General features: G+C 40.2%; 1 protein-coding gene across 2 annotated transcripts; it reads right to left on the bottom strand.

Annotated features, from left to right (window-relative positions):
• Positions 1-1,576: 1,576 nt before the first annotated feature.
• On the bottom strand, positions 1,577-20,144 carry slc71a2a (solute carrier family 71 member 2a). Of its 2 annotated transcripts, XM_023152177.3 has the most exons (13): positions 19,828-20,143; positions 14,302-14,446; positions 13,675-13,773; positions 11,106-11,168; positions 10,717-10,844; positions 10,146-10,260; positions 9,739-9,957; positions 7,993-8,106; positions 6,689-6,760; positions 6,278-6,390; positions 6,043-6,140; positions 5,729-5,892; positions 1,577-4,802 (listed from the first exon to the last, which is right to left on the bottom strand). In XM_023152177.3, exons 3-13 carry the CDS (start codon positions 13,681-13,683, stop codon positions 4,530-4,532), a joined length of 1,368 nt encoding a protein of 455 aa, XP_023007945.1. In that variant the 5' UTR covers positions 13,684-13,773; positions 14,302-14,446; positions 19,828-20,143; the 3' UTR covers positions 1,577-4,529. The 2 variants fall into 2 exon arrangements, with proteins under 2 accessions (XP_023007945.1, XP_023007944.1); XM_023152176.3 differs by lacking the exon at positions 14,302-14,446 and having other exon boundaries at positions 19,828-20,144.
• Positions 20,145-21,477: the final 1,333 nt, after the last annotated feature.

The raw sequence follows: 21,477 nt of genomic DNA, 5'->3' as shown, positions 1-21,477 counted from the left end.
CGTCCCAGTGGCCCCCAGGATTACAGGCCCGTGGCACTGACCTCCCACATCATGAAGACCCTGGAAAGGCTCATCCTGGACCAGCTGCGACCCATAGTAAGACCACATCTGGATCCCCTTCAGTTCGCTTATCAGCCTCGTCTCGGAACAGAGGACGCCATCATCTACCTGCTCAATCGTGTCTACACCCATCTGGACCAGCCGGCGAGCACTGTGAGGGTCATGTTTTTTGACTTTTCCAGTGCTTTCAACACCATCAGGCCGACCCTCCTGGGTGATAAGTTAGCAGCGATGCAGGTGGATGCTTCTCTGGTGTCCTGGATTGTTGATTACCTGACAGGAAGACCACAATATGTACGTCTCCCACAGTGTGTGTCTGACAAGGTGATTAGCAACACAGGGGCACCACAGGGGACTGTCCTCTCCCCCTTCCTCTTCACCCTCTACACCACAGACTTCAGCCACTGCACAGAGACCTGCCATCTTCAGAAGTTTTCTGATGACTCTGCGGTGGTTGGATGCATCAGCAGGGATGATGAGACAGAGTACCGGGCTGTGGTCGACTCCTTTGTCACGTGGTGTGAGCAGAATCATCTGCAGCTCAACGTGGCAAAGACCAAGGAACTGATCGTGGACTTCAGGAAGACCAGGAAACACTTGACCCCTGTTTCAATCCAGGGGGTCAGTGTTGACATTGTGGAGGACTATAAATACCTTGGAGTACACATTGACAATAAACTGGACTGGGCTAAAAACACCACAGCACTTTACAGGAAGGGCCAGAGTCGTCTCTATTTTTTGAGGCGACTGAGGTCCTTCAACATCTGCCAGAAAATGCTGAGGATTTTCTATGAGTCTGTTGTGGCCAGTGCGATCCTCTATGCTGTTGCATGCTGGGGGAGCAGGCTGAGGGTCGCAGATGCCAACAGACTTAATAAACTGATCCGTAAGGCCAGCAATGTTGTGGGGATGGAGCTGGACTCCCTCAAGGTGGTGTCGGAGAGGCGGATGCTGTCCAAGATAAAGACAATGTTGGATAACACCTCCCACCCACTCCATGACATGCTGGTCAGTCACAGGAGCTCGTTCAGTGAGAGACTGAGATTACCAAAAAGCACCACTGAACGACACAGGAAATCATTCCTGCCTGTGGCCATCTCCCTGTACAACGCATCCACTTAACACACTGTTTGCTGCTACAGCTACACATGTTTCTTTTCCAAATATTTATTTATAAGTGACTTATGTATGTATGTATGTATATATATGTATATATTGTACTATTCTTAGTTAGCGTATTGTCTGTCTTGTCTTAATGTTGGTTTAAAATGGAGCACTGTAACAAAAAATAATTTCCCCCAGGGATCAATAAAGTATTCTGATTCTGATTCTGATAACAGCTGACTACAATAATAAATCTATTAAATCACTGGTCTGGGTGAAATATCCAGTCATTTAAAAAGAAATTTTAAAATGATGAGCTGCAGCTGATTGGGGTAAAGAGAAGCAGTTATATGGCTCTTGGGAAAACAAATGACAGCTGGTGTGAGTATGGAGAAAGGACTAAGAAACAAAGTGTTGTTGAACTGCTTTTATTTCCAATAACCAACGACTGGCTTGTACACTTCCAGACAAGACGATAGACAATGTGTATTTACAGTGTACGACCCATGTACACGTGTCCTGTCCATGTACAATATTTACACTGTAGAGTCAGCTGGACTGCTGGTGAAGGAACTGAGTGTATGCAGTGGAGGATCAGTTAAACCTCAGTGTTCACATACACACTAATATCCTGGCTAGGATCTGGGCTCTGTTTGTACTTGAAACTCAGTCACCCTGAAATGAATTTTAGAGTTCATTTAATGAAGAAGGCTAAAAAAAATAGCAGATAAGGTAGCTTTTATCCAGCACCATTTGATTTCATTAAGGTGGACCTATTCTGCTTTTCTGTTCTTCCAAGTGACAAATGTTTAGAATAAATAAAGCCAAATTCTCAAACATTGAGGTACAAACATTGTATGTACAAGCAATTTTAAACGGCTCTAAGTGTTTGGTACATATGTTTTTTTCTGCTCTTCGCTCTGTATGATGTCAAAGAGAGGGTCCTTATATGGTTATCAGCATAGAAGCCCCACCCACGTGCTGGTCAAGTTTTTGTTAGTGAGGGGAAGCCAATCAGAAAAAGGCTGGCTCGCTCAAAGACCTTGGTAAAAATAAGAAAAATGATTGGACTTCCCAATACGATTTAGCCATAAGTTTGGCTAAGATTTAAAGTAAAAGATCAACTTAGCTGCACAAAGGCCTCGTATAAGATAAACAGGGACTATTTTGACCCATGAATCATGCAAAACTGAAGTTGAAGAGTAATACATACAGAGCTGGAAATGAGCAGAACAGGCTCAGGTAAAATAGATGCTTCATGGTCTAAAAATGACCAAATATATGCTTAACGGGAAAGTGCGAGTTTTATCTGTTTCACACTCGATGCCATGAGAGGAAGAAAATACTTATCCTTGCAATGTAAAAATATTTCAGCTTTAAGAAAAAATATGTTTGATCCCAATAAGCTGACTTTCTCCTGTAGGGTGAGGACATTAGCCAGAAATGGAAGACAAGCTTATTGTTAGCAGAGACAGAACAAAAAAAAAAAATAGGAGCAAGGACTTCCTGGTAGATTCAGAAAATGTGCCATTTTAACTCCACTCCAGGTACTGGTCGTACTCCTCTTCCTAACTTCTGCTGTTTGGGCGAATATTTGTGCCTTCGTGTGTGTGTGTGTGTGTGTGTGTGTGTGTAGGGGGGGTTTACGCATAAGAATGACTGGTCTGCAGTGGTTAAGGCAAAAAGTCAGTTTTACTTTTCTTAACAGGAAGTACTTCCTGTTAATTTTAAGTTTGAGTAAATTAAAAGCTGATGTGTTTTTGGGTTGTTTTTTTTTTGCAGAAAGTCAAAACCTGTTTGGTGGGTGAAACTTTGAGTTTCACATAAATACTGATCATTGGGATACTAGTGTGCAGGTAAATATACTCAGGTGTAAGAACGAGAAAATGGACTGGTTGTCCGTGTGACCTGAATGAATTTAAAAATGACTGTTGGTCTTGTGTAACAGTTAAGCTGCGTAGTCGAACCACCCCACCCTCATCCCACTGAGCTACCACACAACCACAACAAGCAAGCCAATCCCACAGCTCAGTGACAATATATACAAACCATAATATCTTTCACATGTACATTTACATTTTAAGGTCATAAAGCCAGTCACTATGTACACTCTGTGCCATTTATACACTTTTAAACTCCTCAGCATACGTTGGAAATCTTCTCTAAAGCTCTTGTAGAATCTCTCTCCGGTGCTTCAAGTATAAGTTCATTCACAGGAATTATCACTGCTGCCAGGGGAAACACATACACCTCGTGTCGGCAGTATTTTTGCAAGTTAAAAGTAAAACTTGCATGAAAATACAGGGAGGCAAAGCACCCAGTTGAAGAGAAGAAGACAGGCAAAGACACTGGGTGGCCACAGGTACAGCCGTGTGAGGATGTTCCCACTGCCAGCAGCACTTTTATAAAGTGACTTTGAAAGATAAAAAAATAAAACACAAGTGATGGAAGATAAGAAAAACAAGGTTGATTGTGAGGTAGAGTCACAAACTGGTACACTAAAGTGGGAAAAATAAAGGTAAAATCTATGTGGTGAAGAGGCTCTGTTGAGAATAAAAAGTTTTTAAAAAATTATCTGCATCTTTTGGATCGCCTGAGCTTTAGTTTTGCTCTGGTTTACATTTAAAGAAGGAAAGAAACAAAAAGATTAAATTGATATTTCAGGTGGTTGACTCGTCTCTCAGCTTGTCACATTCACACCTCAGTTAGCACTCTTAGTTCATAGCAAGTAAGATACTGTACAATTAAAAAAAATTTAAAAAATAGCATTACCTGTAACTAAAAAAGAAACCTTAACAACAACAACAATAAAAAGAGAGAGTATAAATCAACACAGATGTTTTGGCTGCCTTAAATACGATGCAGACGTGTTTCTTTTGTACGAGAACCAGAGAAAAACACAGCGTCAGAATGATACAGCTAAAAGGTAAAAACACCTTTTCTTAAAGATTAAAGATAAACAAAAACCCTTCAGTGAAAACTTCAAATATACTTTCTGTTAAAGTGGGCAGATCCTAAACCAGCCACGCCTCCTTCTCCATTAAAAACCCCCCAAAAAACCAAAAAACTACACAAAACTTGGTCCCTCCTCTTGTTTCCTGTCAGGCAACTAATCGTCTTTGATTCCTCTCTCCGATCGCATGATGACATCTTGTCCGCAGCTCTTTGACGAATCATTACCTCACTGGTCACATGATGTCACAGATCTGTGAATAAAAATGTTAGTCCCACCTTCCAGCAAATAGCTCCCTCCAGCCAATCAGTAAAAGTACACTTAGTTCTGCCGGACGGCAAAAAAATGTGTTCTTTGTTACAAAGCGTCACTCGATCAAACCATGCCTTTAGCCCCGCCCTCCACCTGTCCATCAAACGATGCTGTCGTGCAGCAGCGGCTCAAAGTCCGCGTCGCAGGCTGCGGGCGGGCTCTCCTCATCGCTGCCTGGCAGCGGCGTGTTGATGTGGACACCGGCCAGCGAGGACATGGACTCTTTACTGTCAGGGTGGGGCTTGTCATTGAGGGACAGCTGGGAGGAAGAGGAGGAGCAAGAGGTTTTCTCAGGGATGAAGAGAGCGACAAGGAAAGCGATGACCACGGTGCATGCCCCTAACAGGAAGGGCGGGCCTGGGATTAGCGCTCGCTAGGAGAAAGGGAGAAAAATAAAGCTAATTTCAACAACAAAGCACATTTAAGTGCAGTTAATTACTGACATGAGGATGGAGTCACCTGCTAATTTTAAGCCTAAAATAGCCAATCGTGTGAATTACAAAAAAAATAAAAATCACTGTAAAATTGGTATGAAGTGAGACACTATCCTTACAGAACAAAACCACTTCTCTGTAGCAGACTGTAAACTTGTTTACTTTTGCTGTAAAGTTGCATTTTGCAAGCCGCCTCAAGTGGCCATTAGAGGAACTGCAGTTTCTGGCATATTCAGTTTACAGCCCTTAAGACTTCTCCTTGGCTTGTGTTACTTTTAAATTGTTGTGGAAAACACATCTAAAAACAATCAATGACTCCATGACATCACCGGAACCTAAATAAAGGTTCAATAGGAAGAAAAGTCTTTATTTATTTCAAATGGCTGTATGGAATTAAGTTCCTTCATCCCGCACTTTTCCTGTGAATGTTGAAGGTGACCACATCCCAGTTTTAAAGCCCCAACTTTATAAGATGAGTAAGGTCATTTTCTCATTGGCTTCTTTGCAGTCAGACTTCTTATTGGGACCATATAAGGCTCACCCTGCTGGCTACTAAAGATAATGCTGATTTAAGGCACTACAGCACAGACCTGGAAGCCATAACTGTTCCAAAAGCGACAGGCTTCTCCAGTAGTACCTACTTGACTTGACTGTTCCCAGTTTTGGTGACAACAATAGAGAATGTCGAGGAGATGGTGTACCTGTTGCTCTGTCTATGGCTTTTTGTCAGACTCAGGGACCACAATGCTGTTTTTTTCAAAAATGCTGGTTTTGAATTTTTTTTCCAGAAGTCACTAGTCACTAGAAGTAAGTAGGCACTAGCGAAAAAGAGGCATTACTGTCAGGATTGGAGTGCATGCTGTACCTCAGTGGGACTGTCCAGTGGCAGGGGGTCGATGTTGTAGTCTCCCTGGATGGGGTCCATGGAATTAAACTCGACGTTGAAGAGAAAGAAGATGAATCCATACAGAGCTGGGCCGAGGCCGTTACACAGACCTCTGATGCCTGTGATCATCCCCTGCACCACGCCTGCAACAGGGCGGAAGAAGAAAGGTCATGAAGGCGCAGCAATGCAAGAGTTATTTTACTTCCTGGTTAAGTAACAAAAACCACAATCTGAAACATCTATTACACAACAGTGACCTACTGAAGTGAGAGAGGACAGATTTTATTTGTCACCTTGTTTATCGGGATCAGCAGACTGTGACACCAAAGCAGAAACTGCTGGGAAGGTGATGGAGGACATCGCTGCTACAGCACCAGCAGCCCACATCATCCTGTTGCAAATATACATATTTATACTTGGTTAAAGATGTGCATATCTGGTCTTTTTGTGAGTTGGAACTTAAAGCAAATACCAAAATGTAGTGTAAATAATTGCCTGCTACACAAGCACACACTCAGCAACTCTCACCATGGCTCTGATCCAAAGCCGTACCAGGCCAGCTGAAGGATCTGGAAGCCCAAACCTAACAGAACAGTGTTTTTAGTACCCAGAGTTCTCATCAGCAGAGTGAGGAAGAGAGTCTGTGGGCAAAGAGGAGACGAGAATTTACAATTATTTAACAGTTCACTATAATTTATTAACATCTCTTATCGTAATAAGCAGTGTAAGTATAAAGTTGACAGAGAACAAGTCACCCAAGTGTGTATGTTAACTATCAGCCTAAATATTTACTGATGCACTGCTTATGAGGGTGAGTTGTTCTTCTTGTTTATGGAAACTAAAATAAAACAGCGATTTTTTTCAATTATATCCTAATGTGTGTGTAAAATAGGCTTATATTTAAAAGGAGTAATAAATAGCCTCTAACGTGTTGGTTACCTGAGCTACAATGGACAGAATGCCCACAACTCCTATAAAAACAGCGAGGGTCGTTGAGGAGAAGTTTATGACCTGGAAAGAGACAAGAAATAATTTTTATTGATACTATATAAGACAACATAATTTTGTTCCACATTTTTAATTGATAAAACAAGAGAATTGCAGCTCAACATGGGTCAAGTGGGTAGTGAATTAATTCTGAACATATAGTTAAGATCAAAGTAAGCAGGTATTCACACATCAAAAGAGTTGCAGCTTCATGCCCTGCCAAGAGCTCCACTTAATAAATAAGATGATATCATCTGCATAAAAACTAACATTGCAATGTTCAGTTGAAAAGTAAATATTTATGTACAGAGGAAATTGCAAAGGCCCTGATCTAGGCCCACAAATCTATGATTCGTTAATTTTGTCTTACCTAAATTTGTTTGTACTCTATGAATTCATTTATGACTCCCTCAGAACATGAAGGTCTAGCTGACTTAGAAAATTAATTCACACAACATTCAACTAACTACTGCTTATAATGATTATGATTATTTTTGCAGTTTGGTCATTTACAATTTTCCAAAACACCATAAGCCATAAAGTCTCAGAATTAGAATTAAATGCATAAAATAAGACATAAAATATACATAAAGAAAACCTATTCTTACAGGCGTTATCCAATCCTATCTTCTTCATTCATTAAAAACTTCCATCCTTGCTGGATGTCAACACTTATAGTCAGATTTCAGTGAATTTCTAACAGATCAGTTGCGCCTATTCTGGCATCCTCCTCGGACACTATTGTTCCAGTTTATTCAGTCAGATTTTCTCCTGGTTTTTTAGCTCAGCGTGTGGTCTTCTGTCTTATATCGCCACCTCTTTCTCAATTTCACCTCAAGGTAAACATGTCTCAATGTGAAGAGACATGTAAGTGTGCAGATTGCACATCGGGTTTCCACGAGTTCACTGATTTCAAATAATTCACTAATATATGCACGGTAGAATAAACAAAAATGGCCTGTGAAAGGTTTATGAATCTGTCAGTTACTTTGCACATATACTTATTTTTTGTGCAGGTAAGAACATTTTTACACACATATTTCAGAATGAGGAAGATTTAATGTAAAGACAGACACAAAAGAATGGCTGACCATCGATGCAGCAATGTGATCCGTGGCTTAAGTGTTTCACGCTACAGCTAATGACCCTGTCTGCTGTGTGACTGTTGGTAGATTCGTGGTAATAATATTCTTAACAACATCAATACCAGCATTGACGCTAATATTCTTGGAAAATGAGTGCGTCAGGTGGCTCACCTGTCTCAGGTAAAGGAAAAAACTGGAGTACTGTCCGGCCTCAGGTAGGTAAGACAGGAACACGGTGATACAGATCAGTAAGACTGTGGAGTCCTGGCCCACCTTCCTCAGAGACTGAAGGAGAGAGATAAAGAAAGAGAGAGGGAGAGAGAGACAGGAAATACAACACCGAGGCTGTCAGATGATCAGTTAGTCTTCAGTTAGTGTCTGGGATTCAAAGGGTCAATGTTACAGGTTCTGACGTGCAAATGACTTGCATCTCATTTCTCTTTATTCCCCCCCCCCCTAACAGAAATGAGCTGTCATGCATTATATAATGTTATAGCATCATTAAATTATTAAAATAAAGTTACTGCGTTGAGGAACATTTACATACTGTGTCCGAAAACAGAGAAGAGAGTCAAATCACTGAGGAAAGGCTTCATGCAACTACAAAATACACTATGACTTAGGGCTGGGCGATATGGCCTAAAATCCATATCACGGTATAATTTGAAGCACGTGCAGTAACGATATATATCGCGATATATTCTTTTCTTCTGTATAACGTATTTTCCACACTATAAGGCACACTTAAAATCCTTTAATTTTCTCAAAAATCGAGAGTGTGCCTTATGTATGAATTCTGGTTGTGGTTACTGACCTCGAACCGATTTGGGCGTGCAGAAATCTGTTAAAAAATGTTTTAGTACAACTTTGGTAAGCTGCACTGCTTGATGGATTGTCAGAGCATTACGGCTGCCATAGTGAAGAGCTTCGGAGTAATCTGGGTCAAAAACTCCGTCCTGTTCAGATCCCAAAGTCAAACGAACAGAGTTAAAAACGGTCTAAATTCTTTCATCTTTAATAAAATCATCAACGTTGCTGCTTTTCCAGGTGTAACAATTGAGTTTAACATCCAGGCATCCATGAAAACAGATTTATTAAATTTAATGGAGTTAGCAGGTTAAGTTAACAGGAAGTTAGCTCGCTAGTACCACTTAAACATAACAGACCATGTTCTGACTGAGAGATTTTTGAAACGAATTAAAACGTACAGCTCTGCTACCACTTCCAACATAAGTGAAGACAGAAAACGAAACAGCAGTGGCGTTTGCAGGGTTACTGAAGTTGGACTACCTGGTATATAATGTTGTGCTACGTGATTGCTAGCGACACAGCTATGTTAGCATAACATTAGCACAGTGAAGCTGGAGGATGAACGCCAACTTTTTTTTCCACTCCATAAAAGTTAACGTGAGGGATTCTGGTGGTTAGGGGCAAATGCAATCGCATAGCAGGATGCTATACACGGGCCAAACTTCAGTCAGGAGAATAACTGAGATTATTCATCCACAATACGAGGTTTGTCATTAATATACTCCAACAACATGGGAATAGAGCAGCTGCGAGAGAATTCAACATTAATGAATCAATGTTACAGAAGTGGAGGAAGCGCAGTTTTTGGCTTTCCCCATATTTCAAAAGTGCTTCATCTCTTTGCTATGACTGTCACTCGCCATAATTTGCAGAGGATAATGGTTGTAGCCGCTGCGATGCTTTCGACCAAAACAGGCGCAGCTTGATGACATCATCAACATGCGCTATCACGGTAGAGCGGTAGTCAAAATCTCGATCGTTGGCCAAATTTATATCATTTCTATCGTATATAGTTTTTATCGCCCACCCCTAACCAGAGTAATCTGATTTGAGCTCATTATTTAACCAGCTAATCAAATATGGTTCTGTAAACGATTAGTTACTGACAGCAAATGGGTCGGCCTGCTCCCAGGAAATGGGCGTCCCCCAGCTGCTGAGCCTCATCTTGTCAGGCAAAGACTCGGGCACAGCCAGCAGGATGAAGCAGATGTCAGCCAGAGCGATCAGCGTGGCCACCAGAACCACCAGATTGTCCCCGTACCAGGCAGAAAGGTACGCTCCGATGGCCGGGCTCGTCACCAGGCTGGCTGCAAAGGTGGCCGACACCTGAAGGGATGAATTTCAACAGAGCACAGCTCAGGTATTTTTCTGTCCTGAGTCATGTCTGCACACAGATTAAGCTGATCTGTCAGTTTCTTTTCGTGTAAGATTCAGTTTCAGGAATTCAATACCATCAACAGTCTGTCTGCCTGATGCACTGTTTGATTTTAGGGGTGTACATTAGGACTCCTTACCAGACCATAGGCTGTACTCCTCTCTCTCTCATCCGTAACATCGGCAACGTAGGCGAAGATGACTGAGAAAGTCACGGAGAAAGCTCCAGACATGGAGATCATGGCGAAGTACCACCTGGAGGAAGTGAAAAATAGATTCAGTTTCAAGAAGACTGATACGAGAATTTAAACTTCTCTGACTCTCTAATTGACTGAAATCCAGCAGTGAATTGATTTTTGACAGGCACACTGAAATATTTCATTAAAAGATTGACTATTTCACTCAGGTCGGATCCATTAGAGCAGCAGTTCCTAACCTTTTACATCTGATGTAACTGCCCAGCAACACTGTTTATGTTCAACTGCATAATGCTGTACACATTTTAAACTCAATATCAACTAGTTTGAACTCTTTGTGTCTCAGTTTAATCAACAATGTTACTTAAGATTCTAACTCACATTTCAATTGCTTGAAATCTTGCTATTTCAACTATTAATTTGTGTTAGCTCAGAAGGTAAATGCTAGCCATACTTTCCGATGTAACCTTTTTTAGTCATAATATTGTTGCAACAGAGAATATTAGAGTCCTACCAGGGGCTGAGCCTCATCAGAGGGATTGGAGCACAGGTGAAGAAGACGGTGACCAAAAGGAAGGACCGCCTGCCCCATACATCTGACAACGCACCAATCAGAGGCGCAGACATGAATGACAGCAGACCCTAGAAAGGCGGAGTCAATGATAAAAACTGTTTAAAAAAGTTGCAGCAACAGTGAAATATATCTGTGTGGTCATGCCATGCTTGATTCATCTTTTATTCATGACGGTTTTCTGTCATTATTACTTATCACGCCTAAAGTCTAGATATCGTTCAAAAATGACCCATTTCATTGTAGCTATTTTCCTAAATCACTGTTACACCCGTTTAATCTGTATAGCATCAACAGAATGAGTCACAAAATGGAAAAGTTGAGTTTCTTACCTTCACGCCCTGAATGAGTCCATTCATCAGGAATGTGTGCTGGGGAAATGTTTCATGCAAAACCTAAGAAAAAAGATACAACACCATCACGGATGAAACAGTATGAAGCAAGGTACAGAATGTATGCAGTTAGAGCTGGAAAGTCTTGGACAACTTTCACAATTTTTCATTAAAAACTATTAAAAATAAAACAATCAAGCCACTGGAAATAAGGCTGTGTATAAAAATAACAGTAATTTCTCATTGGTTAATGCAAAGGTTTTTTTTAACCCCTCAAATTACATCTTATGATCTATACTTCATTCACACTCTGACATCCCTGGACTCGCACCAGTTTGCATACAGGGAGAACCGGTCAACCGAGGATGCGATCGCCACAGTGCTGCACACATTACTGAAGCACTTGGAACACAGGAACACCTATGCACGGCTCCTCTTTGTAGACTACAGCTCGGCTTTTAATACCATCCGGCCATACAAACTCCGTCCCAAACTCCACCAACTGGGACTTAACTCCTCTCTGTGCAACTGGATTGTGGACTTCCTCACTAACCGTAGACAGAGTGTCAGAGTGGGTAAGAACACCTCTTCCACCCTTGTGGTCAACACCGGTGCCCCTCAGGGGTGTGTTCTGAGCCCTCTGCTATACACTCTCTTCACCCATGACTGTATTTCCTCCTGCGCGTCCAATCTCATTGTTAAGTTTGCAGATGACACTACAGTGCTCGGACTTATATCCAACAATGATGAGACAAACTATAGGACAGAGGTGCAACAACTAGAGTCATGGTGCCACGACAATAACTTGGTCTTAAACACCAAAAAGACCAAGGAGATCATTGTAGATTTCCGGAAGAGGGGTCATAACAACCATCTGCCTCTCTTCATTGGCAGTGAGGCGGTGGAGAGGGTGAGCAGTTTTAAATTCTTGGGGGTAACTGTGACCGAGGACCTGTCCTGGGGCAACCATATCACCTCAGTTGTACGGAAGGCCCAACAGCGCCTCTACTACCTGAGGAGACTGCGGAGCGCACACATTCCCAGATCTCTGATGTTGAACTTCTACAACTGTGCCATCAGCAGCGTTCTGACGTATGGATTTCTAGTGTGGTTCCCCAGCTGCACCAAGGCCGATCAGCAAGCACTCCAGCGGGTGGTGAAAGAAGCTGGCAGAATTATTGGAACAAGTCTGCCAGAGATCAGTAATATCTTCCCCACTCGCTGTCTGAGGAGGGTGCACAGTATCCTGCGGGACCAACATCACCCTGCGCGCCACCTTTTCCATCTGCTGCCCTCAGGGAGAAGGTACAGGTCTATACAGGCCAGAACATCCAGACTGGCCAACAGCCTGTATCCACAGGCTGTGAGGCTCCTGAACTCTCTGCCCCCCTCTCACGGACAATAACCATATCCAACTTCTTAATAGCAATGAACTGGTCTGCATTGGTGCATCATATCTTTATTCTCTTCCCCCTCCTGCCCCCCCCCCCCCTCTTTCTTAAATAGATAACTATCATATCTGATATCATATCTCACAGTACAATAATATTGAATGGGTTGCATTGTTGTATTTTGTCATGTTTCTCAGGTCTTTGTCTGAATTTCTACGAACATTATTGCTAAGGATTGTCTTATTGCATTGGAGTCACACTGGGTTAAATATGTACACTTGGGTTTTAAGGGGTATTTATTATTTTCTTCTTTTTTTGGGGTTGTATGGAAGCCCCAAACGCAATTTCATTGTTCTTGACAATGACAATAAATAAATAAATACTAAAAAAAAAAAAATACATATTTAATTTCCAAAGTTTAAAATTTAACTCATCTTGATCTGCAACATATATGCTATTTATGTACTTTGGAACACAAAGGACTAAGATACACCTGCTGATCTTACAAACAATCACAGCCAAATTTCCCAGATTAAGGTTTAAGTCTAGTCCCAAACTTAAAGAAAGACTCAGTGGAGATCTCCACTGAAAATATTTATGGTCTAGGACTGGGAAACACACATAATCAAAACACATAAAATTACTCTGATATTCTTTTACCATATTTAGATTTGTATTATTTTAATGCTTTCAAATGCATGTAGATGAGATTTGTTAATACAAAATCACTACTTTTTCTAATGCTTTACATTTTGACAAACCTACATTCACAAAACCAAACCCTCTTCCAGAGAACAGAATAAAGACTGGATTACTACCAAAGGGTTCATTTTGGTTGTAATAGGGGTTTTGTCCCATATTGATGTAAAATAGCCATATAGTGACAGTCAGATTTGAGAAGGACAATCCAATAATATAGATTTTTCAACATCTTCTTCTAACTATAAACAATATAGCTCAGTCTTAATTCAGTAAGTGCTAAATCCATTGTAAAATGCAAAGCAGACCTGGAAAAACGGACTAACAGTGAAAAGGACACTGACATCATCTCTGCAATAATGCTGCCTACACAGCATGACTAATTTTCATTTCTTGTTCGGTCTTATTCACACGGAGGCTTTGAATGAACCGGGGTAGCTATATAGATGTTAATGTAAAAACCAATCGGTGTTACTCACAGTGAGCATGGGTGTGGTGAGTAAACCCCAGGAGAAAAACTCCAGGAAGATCACCACCACGGCATGATACACGCTGGGCCTGCCAATGCCCTGCTGGAGCTGAAACGAAAGAGAAACAACACAGACATGTGTCATATGATCATGAATGGATTTTAAGGTGGTATTTCAGCAGGACTTTAAACAATCATCCATTGAGTTTTAATGGTTTCCCTTCGTTCCAGGCCCTTATTTTGTGTTTTTTGGTACAAAAAGTCAACTTTCACAGACAGACGCTGGTTACCTGCCATTTTTTGTCTCAACATGACATTATCATCATCACATGGTAATGTTGTTGAGAGCGGGGACTGTTTCCAACATTGTCCCCTAGGGTCTGACATCTAGGATTTGCCAGTGAATACTGAAATTATTGACACACCAAGTCAGAATTTATGTGCAAAATATTTGCAAAAATTCATGGAAAATCTTTTGTTTCTTCTTGCGTTCCAGAGCTAAAACGTCACATGATAAAAAAATGATTCTCGTGTCTTCCAAAATTAGGTTTTACTAATAAATCCGTGTCTACTTAATAAGGTTGCAACATGCCGGTGAGAGACAGCAGCCTACGATTGTCATCTTTTCTCCACCTACCTGGTACCCCTCTTATTTAGCGAATTATGTGAGCCATCACCACAGGTTGAGGCCACCATTACAACAAATGCCACCAGATAAAGGTGAACCACTGGAACACAAACGAATCTTCGTCGCACTCATACGAACCAAAGATTTTGCGTTCCTGCAAACAAATAACAGCGTTACAATCCTTCCTCAAACACAGTACCAGCCGCGGCCATTTTCTTCTCGCTTCGCCAAGGCTGCATGGCCAGAAGCATGAAAAGCAAATCATCATTGTTGTCGTTAAAGCTTGGACCAGCGTGACTATGAACCAGACTTGGTGTGAGGCAAGATTTACATTTGTTTTTAACTGGATTTCAGTGTTTTAGAAGCATAAACCGAGGTAATGGTTTTTTGGAAGGGATAAACACATAGGGTTAAATAAGACACTTTTTATGGCAGACAGGTAAAACTGCAGTCTCAACTGAACCCATTTTCTAACACGTTTTAAAGATGATTAAAACACAGCGAGTATTAAAACTGGAGCACAGCACATGAAGTGATTACCAGCCGGCTGACACAGATACACAGGATTTAGGTGGCAAATTGGACCATTTTCTATATTTAGTTTGACTAAAAGCAGGTTTCACTAGCACACATTAGAACCACATAGATTATGTGTTACTCTTGGCTGTCCTTCTGTACAAATAATTTTCACAAGAGCAGGAGTGATGTGGAAAAGATTCCTGTACGACCAAATACAACATTCTTCTTTAGTGACTCCATAAAATGACACGATTAAGAAATTATATTTGCATAATTTAAAATTATGGGTAATAACTTTTGTTTGTTTGTTTTTTGCAGGAATTAGCCAATTTGTGTGGCAGGTGTTGTGGGAAATAAATACTTCTAATTACCACACTAACATGTACATCATGGTTATTTGTCTTTTTAGTGTTTGTGCACAAAATATTGGAAATATTACAAAACTATAAAACTAATATCCCCCATGTGTTATGTTTATTTAAATGTTGTTGTATTTCATTTATATTACGGTGTTAAAATCATACTAGAATACCCTAAATACATAACTCATTTAATAATTCTTTTATTTTTTATTTTTTATAGTATTATTGAAACAAATAAAAAAATTTTTTAAGTACTAACAGGAGACAATTGTCTACATAAATGTAATGTTTGTACAATTTGTGTTTAAAAAAATTATAAACAGAAATGAATGAAAAGTATAAATAATGAGATTAGAACATGTCAGAAAAGTTGTCATATATCACCATCTGAGGGCAGCTGGAGCTGAATGGTTCAACTGCATTTTTATAGAGAGAAATAGAAGAAGGCTTGGAGAAAATTGAGCAAAAATATTTTATGATTTTATGGTAAATTCTGCATGACACAAACCATAAATTGTCTATGGTAAATAGACAATAAATGATCAAACAGTAACTAAATATGAAGCTAATGCTGAGCCCAGCTTTTTGGACTTGCCTGGACTTTGTCAGCATCCTGAAGTGATAAAAGGTTTAGTTTGAGGCTTTGCAGAAAGATCTCTGCTGAAGCCAAAGCACATTTACTCCATAATGCTATATTATTACACAACGCACTTAACCACCTACCTGAGCGTTACACAGTGGGGCTGTGTTTTTACAGATTTACTAGAGAGGTTGTAATGCATGTACCCAGATGAGCTGCAGAGCTGCAAAGCTGCCACTAGTGCTGTTGTCCTAAAGGCATTTACAGGCAGTTTCTACTAGACATGCATTAACTATGTACCGTACAACCATGCTTTCACCTTTCGCTACAATTAAATATTAAGTGACGCTTTTAAACTGCATTTGCTGACCACATTAACAAACAACCCATTACTAAAAAAGCTATTGGTCTCTTTTAGTCTTGCTACCTTTGTTTATCTAGTTCCTGCTGTGATTTAAGTTAAATATAAAATTTAATTCCCGCCTCTCCTGTTTCCCCCATATCTTATTGTTAAGCTCTGTCACTGTGTTAGGTGTTCCTCTTTTATTTTGGTAGTCTTTATCTTTTGTATTTAGTTTTACTTCCTCTGTTATCATTGATTCGTTTCAGCTGTCTTCCAGGTGTTTCCCCTTCCCTTGATTAGCCCCAGTGTGTCCTGTGAATATGTAAGCATCAGTTTCTTTTTGTCCTTTGTCATATTGTCTGCTGTATTGTTTGCTCTAACGACTAGTTAGCAAAGTGCTCTAACAGTTACTTTGCTGATGACCTCATGGTCTTAGTGGCTAGTTTTAAGTTTTTAATAGAACAAGATGTTCTTTTGGTAGATTTTGGTCACTTTCAGAGAGAAACAGATCATAAAGCTACATATGCTTTACACTATAGTTACCACATGTTTAATGTCACTTCACCTCCTCACTTGTTTTTCTTGCAAGTTCAATTTAAGCCTCTTACCAATTTAGTTTTCCATTTAATTGTAATTGTAGCAAATGATAGATGCATTTTGTATGTTCCCCAGGAATGTGTTACCTAATGCTTGCACTAGCATAAAATCAGTTCAATATTAGGCTGGGTATTTTGCAGACATTTTAAGTGACAAACATGACACTTCAAATAATCCAAAACTGAAACCACTATGAAAATTTGCTACAGCAAAAATAGTGGCAGAAATATAACTTAATATAACTTAATCTTAACTTGGGGCAAATTCCGCAAAATATGTAAGTAAATAAGTAGACAAGTGTCCTAACCAATCAAATTTGAGTTCACGTAGACCAGAGGCTCCGAAAGTGTGGGGGGATGCACAGCCAATATTGTGGGGGGGGAGTGCGGTATGAAAGGAAAAAAAAACAAAAAAAAAAACACATCGGGAGCAGCGCTGGGCTCTCCAAATCACAGACAAACAGTATCCCACATTCTTGATTTTTAGTTCACAAACACTTGTTGTAATGACTAACTACTCCTGACATTTTGGAGATGTTAGCTCTTTATACAGGAAAGTTACAGTGAGATACAAATAATATCAGGCTGATCCTGCCACGATTTGTTCCCCTGGTTCAAATCACAGACAAACATTATCCAACAGCTGTTTATGTTTTTAAACCCATTTTGCACAGAGAGACATTTTTTGAAAAATGTATTGATAGCAATGTTGAATATTATTACACAGGAAAAAACAACTACATGTAAAATAATCACACCGTGACGCCTCTGCCTTTCTAAATGGAGGACCAGTAAATCTGTGTGTATATGTAAGTGTGTAAAACCTGAAGATAGTCAGATTGTTGTATGTTGTCTCTATCTGCCATTCATCTCATGTAAACAATAACGTGGCGCACAGCATGACGTGAAAAAAGGCACATACCTTTGACGAACTCTGTATTCCTCGTCATGTAATACAGACGTAAACGCAAAAACTGAGTTTTAAACAATCTCAATTTTCGGTGATTCGAAAACGCCGTTTACGTGTGGACGAAAGGCCCAAACGCATAGAAACAGCTGCGTTTTCAAAAATACCCGTGTAGGTGTACCCGCGATCATTTTTTCAAAAAAAGTTTGGGAACCACTGACTTAGACAATGACTTAAAATAACTAAATAAATAGGTGCCCTGAGGCAATTGAAGATGGCAGCCGATTTGCAAGACTTGTTTCTAGAAGGTCTCGGGGTCATTTTTGTGAGAAGAAAATCATAGAGGACTGACTCTGTTTGCTCCATCTCTCCAAAACTTGGGAATTTCTTTGAGTTAGGTTTCCCACAACTGCTCCCGTTGATGTCAGTGGTTTCACCTTTGGACTCAGCAATTTAATTTTTTTTTTTTTTTTGAGTAAGGCAGCAGGGATGTGCAGCTTTATTGGCTAAAAATTGGCTATGTTGACTGCTGTCAGCTTATAGGAAAAAAATATTTGTATTTTGTACCACATATCTTGGATTCAACTTAATGAACTTGATAGTGATTATTCAAAGATACCGATTATTAACAAGGTTAGGATTACGACAGTTATTAATTATAACAAAGACTTCTTTGTCTCACTCTGGAATAAACAACAAAAAACCCCAATAAACTAACAACAAATTTTCTCTCATGACAAAACCGTCATTTGAAACAACCCCTTAATGAAGCAATCTTAGCTAATCTTGTGCACCACATACATTTAGTCGTTTCAGTGATTTCCACTGAGAAGCAATTTAATCATTCAGCTTGTTAAATATGAAAAAATAGTGGAAAATTATACTGTCAATTATAGGTGACGCATTCAAGCGAAAAGCTTAAATCCAAAAAGATTATTTCCACTTAATGGTACCAGTTTAAATTAAACTCATTTATTATTGTCTATTATTGTTTGTGTTCAGAGACACTTTGGTGATAAACCACTAAGAAACATATTTATGAGGATCGCTTTGTTTGCTTGAGATAAATAGTAACAAACAAATTGTAGTCTGAAATATCTGTGAAGGCAGATGCTTTTTCCCTTTAAGGCAGAGGTCCTTCTGGCCTCTCAGTACTCTTAATTTTGGCACACCTTGATCACCATACTTCAAACAATTATTCCCATTGATTAAACTTTAATCACCTGGCCTGGAAAATATCAGAAAACAGTGAATGTGCTGTCCATCACAGGTGATGTATTTATGCACCAAACAATACTACTGCTGTTTTATTCCTGGTTTATTATTGTCTTAAATCTTCTCATCAGATTTCTCCCAGATATCTTCTTTCCCTACTAAATCTGAAGATATTCATTTCACCGAGGAAGAAAAGCAGCAAATCTCAGAAAATTGTTCACACTTGCATCACAATCACTGGTGGCTATGGTGGGGGTCTTCAGCTTCTGTAAATGTCTGACTCGTCTTCATGAGGGATGTTAAAATGGACGCTGAGGCTGCGGAGCGATGAGTCTGCAGTGTGCGCCCTCCCCGGGTGAATTTCACGCATGGAGCTGTTATGTAACAGCTGATGGATCCGTCCTGACCACAGCAGCATGCACTAAGCTGCAGCCGTCTGTGTGCCACATTAAACCTGCCCTGTCCTCTCCCCGTTACTGTGCACTCACCTCCAGCCATTTTGGACCAGACCTGCTCTGTCACGGCTGATTATTATTATTAATATTATTATTGCTATTATTATTTTTAAAATAACAACACTGTCACTACTCAAACATCCCATTTTTGCCTTTTCCCCTTTTAGATTTGTTACGTTTTAGGTTTTTAATCATTTGAACAGTAAACACAGTAAAGTATAAATGATTTAAGCAGAAATTTCCACGTTTTGTTGGCATTTTGCTGTGAAAAACACTAAAAACAATCTTCTTTTTAAAGCTGCACTGATTTGATAAACCAGCCTTACGTCATGTGTTTAATTCCCTGTTATGTCATAAACATACAGCCCTTTAATTGTTTATTTATTTGCTGAGAATTGAGTATTATTATGGTTGCGTGGGTGATTGAACTGGACTGAATACACACGCCATTTATTGTCATTGATTATCAATATCTAAAAACACCTGCTGGACAAACAGAGCTGTGCGTTTATAAATGAGCAATAAAATACGAGTAAAAATGGCGGGTCGTGCACCCACCCCAGCTCCGTCCTTCATGATGATCTTCTTGACCAACAGCACTCGGCCGGTGGCTGCCGCCGGTTCTCCCGACGTCTCTTCGCACCTGCCGCGGGTCACGAAGCATCCGTGCCGCGTGGATATCCGCGGTTCTCCGGGCGCTTCCAGGGTGTCTACTTAATGAGTCCCCACGCAGAAGCTAAAACCGAGCTAACGGAGGATAACGATTACAGAAACGGTGACCGGTAATATCCACAGCACCTCTTTCTCTGGATCCTCCGTTCTCTTCAGCACCGAAACGTCCGCAGCAGCTCGGAGACGACGTCACTGACACTCAACACCCAGAGGACTTCCGGCTGGTGCTCTTTTCACAATAAAAGCCGAACATAGTCACGTCATTCCATAGACTGTATATAAAAGATTGAGCCCTCACTGTAATGTCATAAAGTTCGCATTTTGGAGCCTAAACGGCAGAGGTGGGTAGTAACGAGTTACATTTACTGAGTTACATTTACTTGAGTAAGTTTTTGAAAAAAAGTTACTTTTAAAGTACCTTTTTTGCACAATACTTTTTACTTTTACTTGAGTAAATTTGTGAAGGAGAAACAATACTTTTACTCCACTACATTTGCAAAATTCAACTCGTTACTTTTTAAAAAAGAATTCGTTTAACACATTAGATAACATCCGCCAGTGGAGTTTCCAGTAACTCTTTTACCAATCAGATGTGGCCATGCAGTCACATGACCAGTTTGAAACTGTGGAAGGCAGAGCGGGCCAAGCGTTTCAAAGTAGCAGACACACGGAAAGAAACACATGAAAACATGGCATGCGATTTTTTTTTCAGTCGTGTTATTCAGCTCCTGCTCAAACTGTACAATTGAATCTCAGGGGTTAGAAGTTCAAAGGTCACAATGCAGGGTCTCGCACTATACGGCCTGATGCTTTGATGCGACTTGAGTGCTCAAACTGTGCGTCCATAACATGAAGCTTATCATACAAAATCTGTCTCTCGCTCTCCCTCTCTGTCTTTCACTCACACAGACACACACCACCACCATCAACTTTGCTAAATTACTAATGAAACACATTGACCAGGCAGCTGCAATTGAGCAGCAATGTCCATCCAACTCTTTTCATGGAATACGGAAGCGTAGTACGGATGCGTAGAGCTGCCACCCAGGCAAAAGAAAAATAGAGCTATATCACGTTATAACGTGAAAAGTATATTGTTCTAACAACATTATTACAATATACATAATTATCACGTTCGTACAATATAAATATTATATTGTACGAACGTGATAATTATGTATATTGTAATAACGTGATATTGTTCAAACATGAAAGGTATATTGCACTAACATGAAAAATATATTGTTAGAACAATAAACTTTTCACGTTATAACGTGATATAGCTCTATTTTTCTTTTGCCTGGGTGGCAGCTCTACGCTTCCGTACTCGGATGAGCTTGCCACAGTTCTACAAGTTGTGCCTCCATCTCATGTCCACTGCCATGCTGCTCCGCCTTTTCACTTTCATTTCTGCTTGTGCGTGCGCAGTGTGAGAGGCTGCGTTGAGGGGCGACAGGATTTCAAACAGGTTTGATTTTCTTGCGACCATACGATTGATGATTTGGAGCTGGTCGTGAGGTGTTAATCGCTTTTTGT

This window comes from Maylandia zebra, linkage group LG7 (genome assembly GCF_041146795.1).
Source record: "Maylandia zebra isolate NMK-2024a linkage group LG7, Mzebra_GT3a, whole genome shotgun sequence".
NCBI classification, from domain to species: Eukaryota; Metazoa; Chordata; class Actinopteri; order Cichliformes; family Cichlidae; genus Maylandia; species Maylandia zebra.
This window is presented reverse-complemented; position numbering and strand designations above follow the sequence as displayed.

Excerpts from the sequence above, each read along its gene's own strand:
- slc71a2a (XM_023152176.3), bottom strand. Across the intron at positions 9,958-10,145 it reads GGAGTACAGCCTATGGTCTG|GTGTCGGCCACCTTTGCAGC; the intron begins GTAAGGAGTCCT and ends TCATCCCTTCAG. Across the intron at positions 6,141-6,277 it reads GGCTTTGGATCAGAGCCATG|GATGATGTGGGCTGCTGGTG; the intron begins GTGAGAGTTGCT and ends TATTTGCAACAG.